The following is a 19411-nucleotide window of genomic DNA, read 5'->3' on the forward strand; positions in this document are numbered from 1 at the left end:
TTATTTAATTATTCGTTAAATTTAAATAAATATTTATAATTTAAAAATAATTTAATTAATTAATTATTTAATTAATTAATTAATTAATTAAGTTTAAATTTAATTAAAATATATTATATAAAAAATAAATATATAAATATTAAATAAATTTATTAATATTATATTATATTTATTAATTTAAAATAAAAAAAGTTATATAATATTAATTATATATTATATATTAAATATTATAAATTACGTGTTATTTTAAAATTAATTTTTAAATAATAATTATTAAATTTATTAAAAAAATTTTTAATTAATTATTTAATTAATTATTTAATTAATTATTTAATTAATTTAATATTTAATTAACTTTTAAATTAATTTAAAAATTAATTATTTAAATAAAATTTAAAAATATTATAATAATAAAAATATACGTTATAATATATTATAATTTATAATGTTTTTTAATATTATAATTTTTATAATATATAATATTTTTTAACGTTATAATTTTTATAAGTTTAAAAATATAATAATAATTATTTAATATATTATATATATATATTATATATATCGTAATATATAAAATAAATTAATAAATTAACGGATTCGGTATTATCGTTCGCCGTTTTTCCGCCGGGTAAATGTTTAAATTAAAAAAAATTATTTTTTATATATATATAATATTAAACCGGTTATTATAATTAAATTTCAACGGTAAACGATAATACTAAATCCGTTAACCCGTTAATTTATTTTATATATTATAATATATATAATATATATATATAATATATTAAATAATTATTATTATATTTTTAAATTTATAAAAATTATAATATTAAAAAACGTTATATATTATAAAAATTATAACGTTAAAAAATATTATAAATTATAATATATTATAACGTATATTTTTATTATTATAACGTTTTTAAATTTTATTTAAATAATTAATTTTTAAATTAATTTAAAAATTAATTAAATATTAAATTAATTAAATAATTAATTAAATAATTAATTAAATAATTAATTAAAAAGTTTTTTAATAAATTTAATAATTATTATTTAAAAATTAATTTTAAAATAATATATAATTTATAATATTTAATATATAATATATAATTAATATTATATAATTTTTTTTATTAAATATAATATAAATAATATTAATAAATTTATTTAATATTTATATATTTATTTTTTATATAATATATTTTAATTAAGTTTAAATTTAATTAATTAATTAATAAATTAAATAATTAATTAAATTATTTTTAAATTATAAATATTTATTTAAATTTAATAAATAATTAAATAAAATTTATAATTTAATTAAATAAATTAATTTTTTATAAATTATAAGAAATTATATATTATAACACGTTATAATTTATAACGTTTTTTAACGTTTTTTAACGTTATAATTTTTATAAGTTTAAAAATATAATAATAATTATTTAAAATATTATATATTTATATTATATTTATAATAAACTTTTATATATTTTAAAAATAATTTTAAAATAATATTTATTTTTAAAATTATAATATTATTAAAATAATTTTATAATAATTACGTTAAAAAAAATTATTTTAAAATTAAATTAAACGTTTTAAAAATTATATTTTATTTATTTATTTAATTTATTTATTTATTCGTTTTTTTATTTTATTTATTTATTTATTTTAATTTTATATATTTATTAAAATATTTTATATATTTAATTATATTTTTATATATATTTTATTTAATTAATTATTAATTTTTTTAAGAATTTATAAAAATTATTATTTTTTAAAATTTTATAATTTTATTATTATATTATATTAATATTACGGGTAAAAAATTTTAAATTTATTATTTTAAATAAGTTTTTTTAAATTTTAAATTTTAATTAATTATATTTTTTTAAAATTTATAAAATAATACGTTAAATTAACGTTAAAACGTTTATAATTAACGAAAAATTTAAAATAAATAAAAAATATATTAAAATTAATACGTAATATTTATAATAATTAAAATTATTTAAAAATATTTAAAAATATTTAATTTTTTAATTAAAATTAATTAATATTATTTTAAAATAATTAATATTATTTTAATATTATAATAAAATTAATTTTAATTTACGTATTTTTTTATTAAAAATATATTATAATATATAAAATAAATTAACGGGTTAACGGATTTAATATTATCGTCCGCCGTTTATAATTATAATTATATAAGGTTTAAGCATTAAAGGTACCCCTCTATAAGTGGGTTAATATGCCTAAGCGCATGTTTTGATGACTAATTTGGCGTATTGTTTCTCTAATTGCATTATCAAAGTTATTTGTAGAACTGCTGGGTAGATTTCATATAATCATTAGATAAACCAGTATGAATACCTAATCATTCAAGCTGTTTTCTATGCCGAGAAAGGATAACGGACTCCTAGTTCCACCAGAAGCTCACGCTGAAGCTTACACTTAGCCCGCGGACATAATGCCACCACCCAATCGGGATATAGAGAACGTCGCCAGGTTCCAGGATACAATCTGAAAACGGAATCTCTTTGAATGAAGTAAGATCCTCATTAGTCGGCCCACCTTCCTCATATCCAGCGCCCACATCCCAGCCTTCAACAACTCCGACATCCATCAAGCTAGTATTGCCCATTTCCACCCCGTTTTCTCTTCCTCGCGCTTGCATACGTCCCGTATTCAAAGGCGAGTAAAGGCGTAGGTATTTACGTCCCACAATTTGTGCTAATATATTATGATAGGGGTCGTTGTGCAATGGGGTGATGGTACCAGGAGGTCCAAACCAAGCATTGAGAAGGGGTTCATCCAATTCCGGCTGGTCAATAGTAGGGTCCGTAGGATGCTTCGGAGGTGCCGTATAGCAATAATCGGGGACGAGTATATCGTTTCGTAGAATAGGAAGCTGGGTAAAAAGTGGGTGTTGAGCTAGATATGCTATTGGGCCATTTCGTGGTGAAGCGGGAGCGATGCCATCACCCAAATTACCTTGGGTTCTAGCCAGGGATGGATCGATATACTCATGCAGGAACTCACCAAAAGTCATGATTTTCTGACCCCAGCCTTCATCCACATAGCTACGGCCAACCTCGATGGGAACGAGCCTTTGACCATCAAACGTCCGAGAGAGAAGATACGATGGTTGATCCCAGGGGTTCGTAGTTAGAGCTGGCCAATGGTCAATAGCGCCGCGTATGATGAGTGGCTCAGGCCCTAATTTCGAGTCCATGGGATTATCCATATATGCTTGGAAATCCTCCATAGAGAGAGCATTGACACAGTTGATGGGATGCTTTATAGGGGGCGTGAATGGCTCAGTCGTTGAAAACACGGCCCCTATTTCAGGCTTTTCACTTGAAGAACCCAAATCTGGACTATGATCTAACTTCTTTCTCTTGATAGGCGGCTTGAAAGTCGATACATCTGTGGTGCTAGTGGTCTCTTTCCAAACTGCACCAAGTAACTCGAGGGCTTCGTTGACCCATTTCCTACCCCGTTTTTCACCCGCAGCTCCGGCAAGAATCAATGCGAGATCGAGGGTTTCCAAAAGCTCGCTCAATTCACAAGCATTTCCACCAAAATTCTTCTGGTAAGATCGACTGCACTCTGTTGTATGGCCATAGATGTGTGGGAATCGAAGGATGTTCAAACAGAATTTTAGGATGCTTGCATCGGTATAAAGTTGCCGCCAACAAACCGGGAGGTCTCTAAAAAGAAAGGCATAGAATTTGGAGTAAGAAATAGAGATTATGTCGTCCAATCTCTTCAATACAAGCCTTTGCTTTTCTGGTGGGATCTCGGTCGAATTTGGATTTGTTGGTTGCAGCTCTATATAGTAAGTACTGATCTGGCAAGCTTGTCGCGACAGCAGATCAACTAGAGCAGGACCACAACCCGCTAGAGAACCATCCCTAAGCTGATCCGTTCCAGTTGATATCGCATTACATTCGTTTTGTATTTCAGATGCTGCTCCAATGCAAAGCTCAAGGAGCTGCACGGCAGGAGACGGCGAAACCATTTTAAATGGACGCTTATATTATTCCGATTTGAGGAAACATTCGCATGTTTCTAGTAAGGATGATATTTAGGCGTTGATTTGGTGATCGAATACCGAGTTGGTGCAAATGATTGAAATATGATTGAAATATGGGCAACACCAAATTCTTTGGCCAATAATAGTCCATGTATGTCAATATAATTACCTAATCAGGCAATAGACGATCCATCTAGTATTCTTGCTGTAAGCCTACATTTTCAAGAGTACCTTGCTAAGTTCAAAGATCTAGAATAATCAAATCTAAGGTGGATGAATGATATTAATTTGCTCTTCGATGAGAGGTGGAAAATTGATATCCTCTTGGCTTTGCCCGATTGCACTATGTTTCAATGAGGCGGGAAGGAAATGATTATGTAATAAATGCAGGGATTGTGTGGCTGGGCTGAAAGTGTCAAAAGTGGATTAGTAAGGGTTGTCCCGCACAGTGCATTCTTCACAGTCCCGAAAATCAATTAAAGTTCGCATGGACCCAGTACTTTCACACGCTACACGCTTTACACGCTTTCGAAGTACCAAGTCGCGTCTACCCACTTTCAAATCGCGTCCATCAACATTTGAACATTTGAATGTTGTACATCACTTACGCTAACCCTGATCGTGATCTTCAACTTTGTTTGCTGTTCCCCAGACGCCACTCTGTGACGGCACTCATACTTATCCATATCGTTTATGGAATATCTCCATTGACGCGACTCAATTCATATTATCTGGAGCGAGTCGAGATTTGTCGCCGACTTGCCTCTTACTTGTAACCAGCACTATTTGCGCACCTCTACCATTGCCTTCGTCTCATTGCGTGTTTATTATATCTAATTTCCTCAATCGATCCCATGAATCCACGGTAGACCTCCGAAGACGCGTCTAGATACTTCGAAATCATGTATCTACCGCGCGATCTCCTGTCGAAACTTTACATTCACCTTCAGCATACCCGTCACCAGCATTCCCCCACCATTCTAATTCTTGTCGCTCTTGAACCTGACGCTCTCTGCGCCTGCCGCATCCTCACCAGACTTCTAAAGAATGATTACATACAACATACCATACACCCTGTTTCTGGGTATGGAGACCTCGAACGGGTAGGCCAAGACCTCGTCAGGCCAATGATGGAATCAAATGGGGGACCCGGGGGGGTTGTAGTGTGCCTTGGTGTAGGAGGTATGGTTGATATGGGCACTATCTTAGGCCTCGAAGTTGAAGGCGAGGAGTCGAGCTTTAGTGGTGTCGAAGTGTGGATTATCGACTCTCATCGACCATGGAATCTCGGGAACGTATTTGGCGGCTATCCCTTAGAACCCGCTTCCGACGTTCGTTCAAGCTACCAAACACGTGCCCCCGAAGGTGTAAACGCAGGCCGAATCGACCGTTCGTATAAGCCCGGAAAAGGTGGGATTGTAGTGTTCGACGATGGTGATATCGAAGAGGGATTAAGCAGAGAACGAGATGCATATTTGGCGTTGGTTGATATGCCTGATATCGAGGACGATGATGAGCCTTACGGGGGTAGCGATACCGAAAGTGAGGGCGAAGCCGAGGACGAGTCTCCACGCTCTGGCCAGAAAAGGAAGTCCTGGTCAGATCGGGATGACGAGAGTAGCGGCGAGGACGACAGTCGACCACAACAGAGAAGAAGGAGTAATTCTGTAGGGCGCCCTCCTATCATAGTCGAGGAGTTTTGCTAACCACCTTCTTAGTCTAATGCAATTCCCGAATCGCCACAACGCCCTCCCCAGCGGGGGCTGATATCTATACGCGATGCCGACATTTCTAGATCCGACGAGCAGCCGCCTAGTGGCGCTCAGCCCCCCAAAGGGCCATCAGCTCGTAGCCTACGACGAAAGTTGCTGAGGATGCGCAGTGAGAACGAAGGTATACTTCGGAGATATTATCGAATGGGATCCTCATATTCTGAGCCCATTAGCGCGATGATCTATTCCCTAGCATCAGAACTCGGTCGGGAAGACAACGATTTGCTCTGGTTATCAATTGTTGGTGTCACATCCATGGAACTGTATGGCCGTTCTTCGGCCGGTCTCGCAGTCACAGTTCGCGGCTCAGATGCTAGGCCAACAAATGGTTGGATGGGTGTCCGGGGTGCTCGGCTACGACAACTTCTACGAGATGAAGTTAGACGTCTTAATCCGCCTGACATAAGTAGATCCTCGAAAGACGAAGAGGGTACCATTCCTACCTCAGCCAAATCCCCCGAGGATAGAGATATCAAGTTGTCTCCTGAACCAAGATTCTTGCTGATTCGACATTGGAGCCTCTACGAAAGTATGCTGCATTCACCATACCTATTTTCCAGGCTACGCATATGGAGTGAAAGTGGCGTCAAACGCTTACACAAGTTGCTCGCCAAGATGGGTGTAAGCCTTGTTGAATGCAAACAAAGCTATGCGCACATGAAACTAGATGTGAAGAAAAACTTGCGAGCGAAACTTCTACAGTACGCATCTCTCTATAACCTCGATGATATGGTGCCATCAGTTGACACTGATGGCGGAGACCGAGCCGGCGCGAAGGATGGATGGGGCTTTGTCCGGAGCTGGGGTTATCTAGCGACTCTCAGCGCGCAAGATGTAGGAGTGATCCTCGGTGCCATTTTAGAGGTAGGCAAAAACAATGCTTTAATCGACGGTGGCCACTTTCAAGCAAGTCAAATACGAGATTTGGAGGATGAAAGCGGAGCGGCCGAAGCCCAAGAATGGATCAGTCGGTTCTGGCAAGCATACGATGCTGTTGAAAAGTGAGTTGCATTGGCTAAACAAGTGACAACGTTATGCTAATATTCTATAGTCCTACTTCTCTTAAAGAGTCTCTACCTACGGCAAAATATCTCCATCGCGCCATCTTCCGAACGGGAACTTCACTCCTTCACAAAAAACAAATCAAGCATTTGCATGCTTTCCGTCTTTGTGTCATTAAAGACGGACCAGATGTCCCTCTGTTCAATCATCCTGCGGCACTGACAAAGCTTGCCCTCTGGGTTGGTGAGGCTCTCGCCGAGCAGGAGAAGGACAACCATGGCAAATTAGCCCATGGTGGACGAGGAACGCCTCTTGTTGCAGCAAGCTTAAACGAGAGAAGGGGTGTCTATGTGGTAGTAGGTACCGGTGGTGGTGGTGGACCTGACACGGCCTTCCTAGATAAAGAGGCAGCAAAGGTAAAACAGGCAGCTAAGGAGGCGAAAGCCAAGGAGCGTGAACAGAGACGAAAAAACAAAGAGAAGGTTAGAGAACAGAAGCGTGCGGCTAGGGCGGCTGCAGGTGACGATGAAGATGAAGAAACAGAATCTGAAGAGAGCGACGGTTCAGACTCAGATTCGGATTCGGAAGACGAGATCGAGGAGCACAAAGATCGCGGATACGGACTGAACAAATTCGGCAGCGCCTTCCAGGATGTTATTAACGAGACAAATGCACGCGTCCGAATTGACAGCTTTGAGCATTGCGTCGTCGAAGTTCGGAAAGACGACCTAGGTGGCTTCCTTGAGAGCCTAAGCCAGAAGACCGTCGTTGGTTAACATCATCTCATTCATTCGGACGCTTTTGCTCGCTAATTGGCTACGAAATCTCCTTTCAGGACGTCTAAAGATACACCTCATGAGAAAAGTGGTATGGGCATTTGCAGTAATTGCTAGAGCTTACACGATGCATGAATGGCGATGGGCAGGTAATGGAATGGTGTTAGGTCTAAACGTTGTAAATACTGTCAATGCAGAGCTGATGTCATCTCTGCCGGGAATAAAAATATTCATTCATGTCTCATTAATTCGACCTCGATGTTTGCACTAAATTCTATATATGCCCAAACCATGGATGCAATGCCAATGAGCAGCACTACTCAAGTCTACCTACTTAAACATCTCGTTGAGGCAAAGCTCCGTGACTCATATAGATGAGTCTAGAACATTTAAATTTACAATACATACCCACCCAGTAAGATCATGTATAGGATTACCATCCATAATATCCTCACTCACAACATCATCGTGGCTTGCCTTGAATGCTCCAAAAATGTATTTGACTTTACAGAGTGATGGTTGAGTGGACGCATGTGATGACCATCAATTCACCGAGATTGATGTCTCCCCCTATCATAGACCATCTGTATGAACAAGGGGAAAGCTAACACAAATGCCCTTGGTCGATCTCGGAACGTCACCCGCTCTCTATCCCGATTCTAGACGGCGTGTCTAACTGGCCACCGATGCCCAAGTCGGTGAAGTCACCATTCGAATCCGTAGTTTATTGAAGTTAGACCCCCCGATCGATAAGGAGTAGTCCTTAACCCCGGGTTCTGTCTATGAACCCTGCTTGAACTCTACGGATTCAGCGGGATAGCCCGTAACCTTGCATATCAGGGTTAGCATCGTTCGAAGATGACACTTCCCAACGTCGTTACTAGGAGTAGTCTATAACCAGGGATCGGTGTCTAGAGCCGATGCTCCTAACGAACGAATAGCACATTGGAATAATAGTCCATTTCTTGTGAAACATCAGCTTTTTTGCCGGCTCCACGACGAATTCGCAATAAAGCTTTTCCGCATGAAACACGAAATTAGGGAACAAGATGTATTATCTGGCTGCGTCCTGTGTATTACGTAGTTGGAGGCGAAAACGAGGCCTAATGACATAAGTAATCCAATTGGAAAGATGGAAGGGATATATATACCTAATAGAGACGATACGGGTGCACATAAAAGCGAATGCGCGGGCATTTATTTCGTAGGTACATAGCTACTTATACTAGCCCAATTACGTCAGTCATACGCGTTGGAAGGGGTAGAAATGGATTAATTCGCAGTTGGCAAAAAGAGCAGGCGCTATCCTGAGTTATCCAGGGATTTAGTGGCAGCTTCCCCATTCATAATGATCTAAACTGGTGGTGCATACTAGGTACCCCGCCAGGGACAAGGATCGCTCGATCCGAGACTTCGATGTACCTAACTAAGCCAAAACTCAACTCATTCACCATTCTTCGAATTTGACTAAATCCATCCATTTCTTGATTCTTCAAAAGTCCTGAGGTCTTCCCAACAAGGAAAAGGGATTGACGCTTGCGCTCACTTAAACCTCTGTTGTTTTCCTACATCGCCGTCTGTCTTTCAAAAAGCCGAAAAGCATTCTACTATTTGTTGCATCACACAGGGGGTATACACATACAAAACATTTCAACTGACAATCTTAGGGTCATAACTTGGGAACAGGGGTAGATAACCTCAACCTGCATTACATCGTCGCAATTGTTCCTAGGTGATCAGCGCAGTATCTCTCCTGGACCCTAGAGATCATGTAAGTGATCCGAAGAGGCCCACCCCTTTTCGAACCTACATACAGCAGATACAAACCGCCTCCACTACCTGACAGGTAGTCCCTCTTTGCATATGGATGTGTAGATTGCACTGATTACCTTCTACCTCCCAACTAACGAATGCACTTTGCAGTCTAATCCTATTCCGAGGCCGCCTTATTGTGACCTAGCCCAGCCAGCCCAGCCTCGATCCACGGCCGAATCAGCCAAGCCGGGTGGCCTACCACATTGTTTCTAGAGTTCTTACGAAGCATCATTGAGGCTTGTACTAGTCTTCTGCCTATCCAGCCTATCCAAGCCTATCCAGCCGCCGCATCCCATTCCAAGAAATTGGATTAAAACACAAACTTTCTTGTTTCCGTCTATCTCTTTTTATTGTTCCCGTTACTGTGTTTTTTTCGAAAGGCAAACACTGCCTATATTTCCAACTTTTCATTGACCTGTATATTTTCGGGTTGTCGGTCTTTCTCTATATTCCTGCGACACTTAAGACCTCCCTAGTCGGAATTTTATTGTTATCTTCACCGTTGCGACAACCCCACCTTATTACGATCACTCGGCTTGCAACTTGTCGCATAATCGACAACCCCCCCTTCATCCGCCCTCGCGAGTCCCGACACGACACGAACGCCACACCTTCTCGTTACCAAGAAACTGCTTATTGATCCTACCATTGCCACGAGACTAGAGAATCAAATATGGGAAAATCGTAAGTCGGTCTTGAATTACCTTGCACCGTATCCTTTGTCGCGCGAAGAACCCGGGAATTCCCTCTTCTGTGCAAGAGACGCCAAGGATACTCCCTTACCATTGTTCTCCTTACCGAGAACCAAACAGTTCTAATCCATGCGAGTTGATATAGTCAATCGAAGCTTTCACAGGAGCAACTAGCCGAACTCCAGAAATCCACGCATTTCGACAAGAAGGAATTGCAGCAATGGTATAAGGGTTGGTCGCCTCTGAGCTCTCTCTCTCTCTCACCCTACCACTTCCCAGCAGCGCCCTACTAGGCCAATAAGTACTCATTATGTGTTAGGCTTCCTAAAGGATTGCCCGTCCGGCATGCTCACGAAGGAAGAGTTCCAAAAGATTTACCGGCAATTCTTTCCATTTGGTGATCCGTCTTCGTTTGCAGATTATGTATTCAATGTCTTCGATTCCGACAAATCCGGCTCAATCGACTTCAAAGAGTTTATCTGTGCCCTGAGTGTCACGAGTCGGGGTAAAATGGAGGACAAACTCGACTGGGCCTTTCAATTATATGACATCGATGGTGATGGCAAAATAAGCTATGACGAAATGCTCAAAATCGTGGAAGCGATTTACAAGATGGTGCGGACATACCATTCTAGAATTACCAAGGGCGAATTCCTTACTAACATTGCAACTTGGGACAGGTCGGTTCGATGGTAAAACTCCCCGAAGACGAAGATACCCCGGAGAAGCGCGTTAGAAAGATCTTCCGCATGATGGATAAAGATGAGAACGGTAGTCTAGACATGGAAGAATTCAAGGAGGGTAGCAAACGTGACGAGACCATCGTCTCCGCCTTGTCCCTATACGACGGGCTGGTGTAATCCCTATTGTCTAATCGGGGGAGAGTGGACAGAAACGAAGTGCTCCAAAGCGAGGAACATTTAAGGAATAGGACCGGGCAAGGAGTATGGGCCGAAAACATAAAGAAAAAATGGCGACGTCGCCGTATTGAGAATTCCGGGGTTGGAAGATTATTGCCAATGTCCATGTTATTTTTCCCTTTCCTCTATCTCCTACAGCGGGCTTCTATTCATCAAGAGAAAGGATAAACGCGGTTGTACGTCGACCCAGGTCCCGGTTTTAGCATAGTGTTCTGGATAAGAGCAGTCTAATGTGATGGTCGAGCATCGACAACAACAACGCCGCATCTCATGAAACCGGGTCCTAGGCTTAGCTACTTATATTCGTTCTCCCGGTCGCTTCGGGATGTTCCAGGTGGCCCTGAACGAGGCGCAGCAGGTAGCGTCTAGATAGGCGATCTCTATATAAGATTAGACGTCAGTGCCACTTACCATATTAGACAGTGATCATGATGATACCTCGTATCGATCCTTGTGTCTGCTTGAGTCTAGTCTGTTTCAAGAGGGGTTGCACTTCAACGGTTAAGTCGGCTTCACGCATCTAGGTGTCGCCAACTATCGAACCCTATTGTACTTCGATGGCTTAGACTACTTGGCTGCTTGGTAAGACAATAATATGGACTACAGTTGCAATGGACAAGGATATATCTTCCACACGGTTCCAATGACCCAGCAGTTTGGTTCACTTACAGGGAGTACCGCAATATACATGATGAAGGGGTTGATATAAAGGATTCAGATATATTGGAGATTTTCCGGCATTGGCCAAGAGTAACCCGGCTATGGGTCTCGTTAATTCATATTCACATGCTGCTTAGTGGGTACCGAATAGGCCGTACCTTGCGGGTATAAGAGATAGCTGTGAGAGGAATTATGTCGTTCACTAGGTAGTACACTCAAAGCCGAGAAAGTGCTTCTGGTTTCGAGAACCACCTATCAAAGTAAACAGTTCACTCCACTAATAGAGTAACGTAACCAGAATCAAAGTAAGAAACTAGGCACCTTTGCAATATGATACGTGCAAATTCAAGGTCTTGGAAGACACAGCAACTCCTGCTATCAAAAATACTTCAAGCGATGAGTAAGGCTATAAAAATGTACATATCATATGATTCTCACATGTAAAGTCCCCCCTTTGGTATACGATAGGAATGGATAGACTAAGTAACTATTAAAATCTATAAGCTAAACTCTGACAACTAACCTACTTGAGACCTCACTATTGAATACTTCAATGGCCTATAAAACGAAGAAAGAATATTCTTCGCTCTTCGCAATTGACTATAACTATAGCTACATCTAAATAGGTACGTATCTATTATCTATATTAAACAGGCCTTACATGTGTATCTTCGAACTGTCCTTCATACCAAAGGTAGGTACAAATACAGCCGTCACAATGCATATAAAATCCAGGTCGAAAAGACTGATACCGTCCAAAAATACTATAAAAGCCCAGCACAATATATGTCACTTATAGCCGACGTCTAGTGAAGCACGCAGTAGTATCTGCCAACTCACAACCGCTAGCCCATCTATAGCCTAGGCGACAAGAATCACACCCAACATCCGATATCGACACCAACCATTCCTTGCGTAAGCCATACGATGGATCCCTAGGTAAGTAACAAACAGAAGAAAACCCCCTTACCTCATTCTAGTAAAGGCCTTACATAACCCTAGCCTCGGTGGGATCCCCACCACGTTCACAAGCCTCGGTTGCTATATATATATAGTAGCGAGAATACGCCCTTGGCACACCTGTTGGAACATGCCATATATAGGCACATACTGCTATATGAGGTCACCCTCGATTTTCATTTATTCCCAGAACCCAGCTCACGCCTCAGCTAGCTAATTTGAAAGAAACAAAAGGGGCAAACCTTTACAATCTTAACTTCTCTAGAGATGTATAACTTTACATGTATAAAGACACGCTCAGGCAACAAAGTCATCGCATTAAACAGACCCGTCCCGTGAGAAGGAAAAAAAGAAAACGAAAACGCAACGCAACGTCATCTCGTTAGCTCTAAGTTGCAGTCTTACCCTGCGCCTGCGCCGCGTACGTCAGTGCACCCTTACATTTCGAAATCCCTGACCAGGCCCGTACCAAGTCAGCTTAGGTATTACTCTCCAGAGCATCTAACACCTAGCTAGAGGAGCCGTAAGCCGCCTTCACTTCCTTCTCGTACTTGTTGAGAATGCCCTTTCGGTTAAGCTTCTGCGCGGCAGTCACAAGGCCCTGGGGATGCTGGTTAGCTACAATGTCAGCTTGAAGGGAAATCTCAGTAACATACGTTATATGGCGTCCATTCCTCATCTGATAACGCAACTCCCTCGATGATTTCGATACCAGACAGGCCACCGGCTCGTCCCACGTTTTGCAACTCCCGTAGCACAACGCCGTTCAGCTTCTTGTTGTGAACGAGCTCTTCGAGGCTTGCTCCCTGTATCCCGTTATCCGCGGCCAGCTGCTTCAGCGCTGGTTCTGCAGGCACGATAATCGCGATGGGTTTAGCCTTTGACTGATCTGCGTACACGCAGATGTTGGCCACGACTTGGGTTGACCGGTAAATAGCCTCGAGCTTCTCTAGCGCGATATACTCGCCGTTCAAAGTCTTAACTAGGTTCTTCTTACGGTCGATGATCTTCAAGTGGCCATTGGGGGCCCATTCGCCAATGTCTCCCGTCTTGAACCAGCCGCCGAGAGCTATGTTCTCTTGGGTCTCCTTCTCATTCTGGTAATACTCCTCCATGACACTTTCGCCTCGGATCCAGATCTCTCCTTGTGGGTTTGGTTTATTGGTCGCATAGTATCCCGCATCTGGGAAGTCGACGAGTTTGACCTCAATACATGCAGGCATCGCCCCAATCGTCTCGGATGACCACTCAAGAGGGTTCATGAGGGAACCCATGGCGTTTGTCTCCGTGAGGCCATAACCGATGACCATCGGAGCAATGGCCATGGAAATGAATCGTTGCGTGTCCTTTGCGACGGGGCCACCACCATTCAGACAGAGTTTGAGCCGTCCACCGGTGGCTTCCTTAATCTTTCTGAATACAACGGAATCAAGCACGCTAGTTCCGGGAAGGCCGGTCGCCAATAGCCTACTCTTCAGTGCCAATGAACCCCAAAACAGGTTGTGGGCGATTGCGCCTTGAGAAGTGACCTTAGAAGTGATCCCCTTCTTGACCGACTCCCAGACTGCCGGCACACCGACAAGGACAGAGGGCTTGAACTCGCGAATATCGCCGGCGCAGTTGCGGACTGAGGAATCAGATAAGGTTTTCGGGTTTCCGTATCCCATGGTCGAACCCCAATAAAGAGATGCATTTTCAAAGACAAGCTCGAGAATGTGGGCCAAGGGGAGATATGTCAGTAGGCTATCTCCTGGACCAATAAATGGCTGGACAACAACACTAACACCGGTAACTATTCGCTAAATCAGTATTGCATAGTTCCATTGTAGGGATGGTACTTACCGGCAGCTATGAGGTTCTTGTGTTTTAAAGGAACACCCTTAGGAGTACCGGTGGACCCCGACGTGTACATAATGCAGCAGAGATCTTCGGGCGTGGGAGGCACGGGATCGACGGGATCTTCCCTACCAAGCCTCTCCAGTTCCTTGAAGCTCTTGACCGTGATGTGGGGGTAGTTGCTCTTCAAGTTGTTCATGTGCTCCGGTCTGACCTGATGTTGGTTATTCCAGATGACATAACGCACTTCGGTAGCATCCTTGAGGACGTTGCCGAGCGTAGGTAGTAGGTGGGGGTCTAGGAATATTGCCTTGGCACCGGTTGCGACCATAGAATGCCTCAACCCTTCCTCGCCGAGCGTGTCGTAGGCGGTAACGATAGGCATCGATTGGGAAGCGGCGGCATGCGATGTAGCAAGCCAGTTGGAGCTCGTGGCGGCGAAGATATGGACTCTGTCCCCCTTGTTCATACCGAGCCTCCTCAGGCCAGAACCGAGGTTCATGACCAACTTCTCGAAGTCATTGTACGTAAGGTATTCGTAGGGACCGAGTTCGAAGAACGTCCAGGCCTTGTCAACCTCCTGTTCGGCACCATCCACCACCTTCTTCACTTTCTTAGTCTCTTGGTGGGTGCGTACAAGGCGTCGAGAGCCCATGGCCTTTGCGTTGCCATATTTGGCTACGCTCACACGCAGAAGTTCGTATATAGTACTGATATCATCGGACGGTTTCGTGATGAGCCCGTTTGCTGTCAGAGGATGTCGGCGTGGTTTTGTCTCTCCTACGACGTCTTCGGCTCCGGGCGACTCGATGGAATACGGGGTTTTTGCGGTAGCCTTAGGTTGAAGGGGTAAATTCCTCAACTTGGATTCACGCCACTCAGCCGCCATGGTTGCTTTGTTTTATTATGGAATTTCGGAAGTTTGGGGGGTTCGAATGTTTGTTGAGGAACTGTGATGCAGATTATCTTAGTCCTGCCGTTTATGTAACAAGAGTGGCGGGACAGGCAGGATGAGAGACAGATGACGACTATCTAGTACAGTTATAAGGAAGGCGTCAATGGAACTTGATAGGTTGCTACCTACGTGGTAGGTGCCAGGTATGATGGTAACAATGGATCTGAGAGGAAGGCGTTCTGGGCTTGGTGTTCTACTTGGTAGTTTCCTTGGTGGATTCTTGGTTCCTGTGAGCTCGAAGATGCCAAGCGGACTTTTTGGGGCATTCCAATGGGGTCTTAACCCACAGGCAGCTGCAGAGTTACTCTCACCTTCCAAGCTTGTCCCATGACGACACTAGTATGGCTCCACTCCCAATCAACCTTGCCAAATGGAGCTCCCCTGGGTGCCGAGATCTGATCCACAGGGACGGCACTAGAGTAACTTCGTTACAATCCGTCTAAACCTTCAGCAACTTCAATTACATAAGTACATATACCAAGCTCCCAATTCGCTACCTAGAGTCTTTTGATAATTTTATTCTATATTTTCTCCTTTTCTTCTCACTTCTTCAGTTAATATTCATCGTATCATACGCATATATGCTTTATTTGCTTGTTGACCCCAAGCTTGTCCTGTTGTTTCATCACTCGCTAAAGAAGACTAGCGAATTGGTGGTTTTTTCCCCGGCTTTTTTTACCTCCCCAACAATTGGCCATTAGACAACAACGTTGCAGTCAAGAATACTATCTACTATAGTACTACCGCTACCAACTAACGCGTAGAATATTATCGGAGTTCGGATCAGGTTGCATGAGAGGATAGCATCTACCGTACTGTATGTCCAGAGCAATTTAGCCAAGACATTGAAAGCCCTACCTCTCGTATCTATGTACCCAGTAGCTAACGAGCTGACAAGTAATAAGCCGCAACTCATAATAGTAAAGTTTGAGATGATCCTTTAAGATCTTCAAGTAGCTGGACACGTAATTTTTCAAGCGGCACATTGATTGCCTACATACATGTATAACGTGCAGCACCTCAGCATCGACCCACCGCGAATCAAAAAGCATCTCCACTCGCATGTGGCTTCAGTACTTGCGTGTCAGGGACTCTACGACAGCGCGGCTAAATCACAATGGCTTCGGGATGCGTATTTGATCGGCTCGGGCTAGAGATATTGGATCCAGAAGAAGGCAAGATCAGAATCGGCATCTCGCCGTCTTCAATGCCCGACCTCATCAACTAACACACCATTGTCAGAAACTTTCTTACTATTCTCTCAGCACATCCCCTCTCAAAATCTGGGATTCGTGGACCCGAAATCAACCACGTTGGACATCAACGTTGCTGGCAAAGACTACGTAATTCACCAATCCCCAACCATCTTGAACCGTCCGGGAAGCACCACTGGTGCCGTTGTGTGGAAAATCACACCTCTAGTGGCTGATTGGTTGGCCCGTTCCGACAATCTTCTCTGGACATCTGGCATCCTATCACCCTCTTCCAACGTCCTGGAACTGGGTTGCGGAATATCCGGCCTGGTGGGATTGGTCCTTGCACCATTACTTTCAAGATATACCCTGACAGATCAGTCCTATGTCGCAAGACTTGTAGAAAAGAACATTGATGAAAACAGCCATCTACAAACCTCTAGCAAACCGAGCACGACCTCTCATAAACGCAAAGGGAGGCCGACGGTGGTTCAATCTAAAACCGAGTTACGGTTCCTGGCTCTCGACTGGGAACTAGATGAGGTTACGTCGTCACTCACCGGAGACGATAAAGCCAAAAGCTTCGACGTTGTCATTGCTTGCGATTGTATCTATAACGATACTCTAATTCAACCTCTAGTGCAAACTTGCGCTGACGTATGCGGATTGAGATCAGCAGATGAAAACGCCACCGATAAGCCAGCTGTCTGTTTAGTCGCGCAACAACTCAGGGATCCGGAGATATTCGAAGGCTGGATCAAGGAGTTCAGTAGATATTTCCGGGTGTGGCGCGTACCTGATAACGCCTTGACTGAGGAACTGCGATCTAATCCCGGCTTCGTGGTTCATCTAGGTATATTGCGGGATGCAGCAGAGATACGCAATCCATCGTAATCCGCGACGTAATGCTCATTCCTCATTCAACTAGAATCATCCCTTCGTATATGCGTGCCTCGTTCGACTTTCTTCGGAGTCCAAATAAGGACTAAGCTAGCATCTATTCAAGCCGAAGGATCCTACCGTACCTCAGTACCGGCCCGGAATATTCCTGCGTTATGTGCCGTACAACTTGGTAATTCGCCAAATCTGGGCATCGCAATGTATCGTACAGCAATTAAGAACGCGGTTTTACGTGGAGGCTCAAGTAACGAAATGTCTGAGATCAGTAAGAGTAGAAACTCTTACGACGACGTACATCCATCTAGGAGTAAACAAACGTAAACCAAACTTGCAAATTTGCGATTCTAATTGCTTGAATGTAACCGGTAACAAACTCGGGGGTAAAGAGCATGAGACTACCGGTTAGTCCGCGGCGTTTAGTAATCGACTTAGCGAACTGCAGCCTCCTGCATATCATCATCGCCATCCATCGCTACCTTGTCTCGACTACGACTTAAAGACCCTTAATGTCGAAACGACACTATATAAATCGCATGATATTACTTCATATCCGGGGTGGGTGTACCTGTGGTATCATATACATACATAAGTGTTAGCAGCGTCGGAGCGAGACATGCCGAGACTTAGCAGGATCGGCCCGTATGGACGGTACCGTGATGTAGATCCCGAAGGATGGCGATCTCATAAAGCTTATAATTTACCTATGACTCGGAAGATATAAAAGCCTGAGATTGCCCTAGTTGCGGATGTGCCGGTACGGGTAGGTAGAAGGCATAATTCTATTACCTAATTTTGTCTACATCTCATGGGAGCTAGTGCCTATAAAACCGGCATATACCACTGTACGGACAGGTATGGTTGACAATAAGATGAGTGTTGCTATGCGGAGAACTGCCGGCATGGCGTCGTATTTCGACTACCGACGCGGTGATACTCGAATCTGCATACCTGAAGACTAATGCCAACATTTTTTCTCATATAGGTATATGAAACCCCAAATTCCCCCAAGAACTTGCGAGCATGACGACCACGGCTTACTACTCTTTACGCGTGAATCAAGATTTGATGGGCCATGTTGAGGATATTGAAGATAGAGGAGATTCGACCTTTGGTTAAAGCCGTGAATCGGTAACTGATAGTCATCCAACCCCGTTTAGGCGTTGCTCGATACTATTACATCCAGTGCCACTTTCGCCCTTGGAGACCCAACACTAGCTACCCCCCTGACTTCATACATATATACCTTGGTTGTCAAACGACTAGGTAATGTCGAGCGAGCCACATTCCAGCCACACATTCCATAAAATTGGTACTAGATCACCTACCTGATGTTATGATAGGCGCTCGGATCCTTGAGAAGATCCAATAAAGCAGGCAATTCGCGATATTCCCCGGGAGTCTTCGATCTTGAGCCCCAAGCTCTGTTAGCTCAATGGACCGCGAGAAAAACTCCAAAAAACTCCAAAAAAGAGTGGCGCGAGGACTCGATTTTTCGGACTATCGTCTTCCCAGACGAGAGGCTACACTCCTAGATACGGCTCTCCTGAGCCGCTGGTTCTTAGAAAGATCATATCATCTTACCTCGCCATTGACCCCGACGAGGCAGGCTACGCGGAACGGCAATAGCGGTGGACGAACTGCCGAGGCATGGCCGAGAGGGCCGAGTTTTCGGTCCGTGCTAGTGATGTACGGGGACGCAACCGTGACCACGTTTTCTTGACGCTGTACGACGTGTCTCATGCTCCCCAGAGGACGCGGTTCCAGGTCGTCGGGAGTACAGCGTCTTGGCAGTTCGTCGCTTTGTATTCAGGGGCAGCCTCGCACGGGTTACCCAAGTAACATGCATCACGGGACGAAATAAACCTGATTGCTAACTCAG

General features: G+C 42.5%; 5 protein-coding genes across 5 annotated transcripts; 3 read left to right on the plus strand and 2 right to left on the minus strand.

Annotated features, from left to right (window-relative positions):
* Positions 1 to 2272: 2272 nt before the first annotated feature.
* Positions 2273 to 4349, minus strand: F4807DRAFT_437030 (Clavaminate synthase-like protein). The gene has a single exon (XM_047999009.1). The coding sequence runs from the start codon at positions 4034 to 4036 to the stop codon at positions 2432 to 2434; it is 1605 nt and encodes a 534-aa protein (XP_047851602.1). The 5' UTR covers positions 4037 to 4349; the 3' UTR covers positions 2273 to 2431.
* A 242-nt stretch (positions 4350 to 4591) lies between these two features.
* On the plus strand, positions 4592 to 8089 carry F4807DRAFT_213311 (CDC45-like protein). The gene is made up of 3 exons (XM_047993955.1): positions 4592 to 5718; positions 5770 to 6824; positions 6875 to 8089. The coding sequence occupies exons 1-3, from the start codon at positions 4954 to 4956 to the stop codon at positions 7599 to 7601; spliced, it is 2547 nt and encodes an 848-aa protein (XP_047851603.1). The 5' UTR covers positions 4592 to 4953; the 3' UTR covers positions 7602 to 8089.
* Positions 8090 to 10089: 2000 nt separating this feature from the next.
* Positions 10090 to 10968, plus strand: F4807DRAFT_463148 (uncharacterized protein; the record flags this gene model as incomplete). Its single annotated transcript, XM_048001932.1, has 4 exons — positions 10090 to 10100; positions 10254 to 10339; positions 10428 to 10723; positions 10789 to 10968. 4 exons carry the CDS (start codon positions 10090 to 10092, stop codon positions 10966 to 10968), a joined length of 573 nt encoding a protein of 190 aa, XP_047851604.1.
* A 2188-nt stretch (positions 10969 to 13156) lies between these two features.
* F4807DRAFT_463149 (acetyl-CoA synthetase-like protein) lies at positions 13157 to 15373 on the minus strand (the record flags this gene model as incomplete). Its single annotated transcript, XM_048001933.1, has 3 exons — positions 13157 to 13249; positions 13305 to 14440; positions 14491 to 15373. 3 exons carry the CDS (start codon positions 15371 to 15373, stop codon positions 13157 to 13159), a joined length of 2112 nt encoding a protein of 703 aa, XP_047851605.1.
* Positions 15374 to 16123: 750 nt separating this feature from the next.
* Positions 16124 to 17935, plus strand: F4807DRAFT_213362 (uncharacterized protein). Its single transcript, XM_047993956.1, has 3 exons — positions 16124 to 16256; positions 16338 to 16614; positions 16682 to 17935. The coding sequence occupies exons 2-3, from the start codon at positions 16557 to 16559 to the stop codon at positions 17524 to 17526; spliced, it is 903 nt and encodes a 300-aa protein (XP_047851606.1). The 5' UTR covers positions 16124 to 16256; positions 16338 to 16556; the 3' UTR covers positions 17527 to 17935.
* The last annotated feature ends 1476 nt before the right edge of the window (positions 17936 to 19411 follow it).

Source organism: Annulohypoxylon truncatum, assembly GCF_022578515.1.
Source record: "Annulohypoxylon truncatum strain CBS 140777 unplaced genomic scaffold F4807scaffold_30, whole genome shotgun sequence".
Taxonomy (NCBI): domain Eukaryota; kingdom Fungi; phylum Ascomycota; class Sordariomycetes; order Xylariales; family Hypoxylaceae; genus Annulohypoxylon; species Annulohypoxylon truncatum.

Bases quoted from the DNA above. Each gene is read 5' to 3' on its own strand.
- F4807DRAFT_213311 (XM_047993955.1), top strand. From the start codon at position 4,954: ATGTATCTACCGCGCGATCTCCTGTCGAAACTTTACATTCACCTTCAG. The intron at 5,719-5,769 runs GTAGGGCGCCCT...CCACCTTCTTAG, and splicing joins AGAGAAGAAGGAGTAATTCT to TCTAATGCAATTCCCGAATC. The intron at 6,825-6,874 runs GTGAGTTGCATT...AATATTCTATAG, and splicing joins GCATACGATGCTGTTGAAAA to TCCTACTTCTCTTAAAGAGT.
- F4807DRAFT_213362 (XM_047993956.1), top strand. From the start codon at position 16,557: ATGGCTTCGGGATGCGTATTTGATCGGCTCGGGCTAGAGATATTGGAT. The intron at 16,615-16,681 runs GCAAGATCAGAA...CACCATTGTCAG, and splicing joins GATATTGGATCCAGAAGAAG to AAACTTTCTTACTATTCTCT.
- F4807DRAFT_437030 (XM_047999009.1), bottom strand. From the start codon at position 4,036: ATGGTTTCGCCGTCTCCTGCCGTGCAGCTCCTTGAGCTTTGCATTGGA.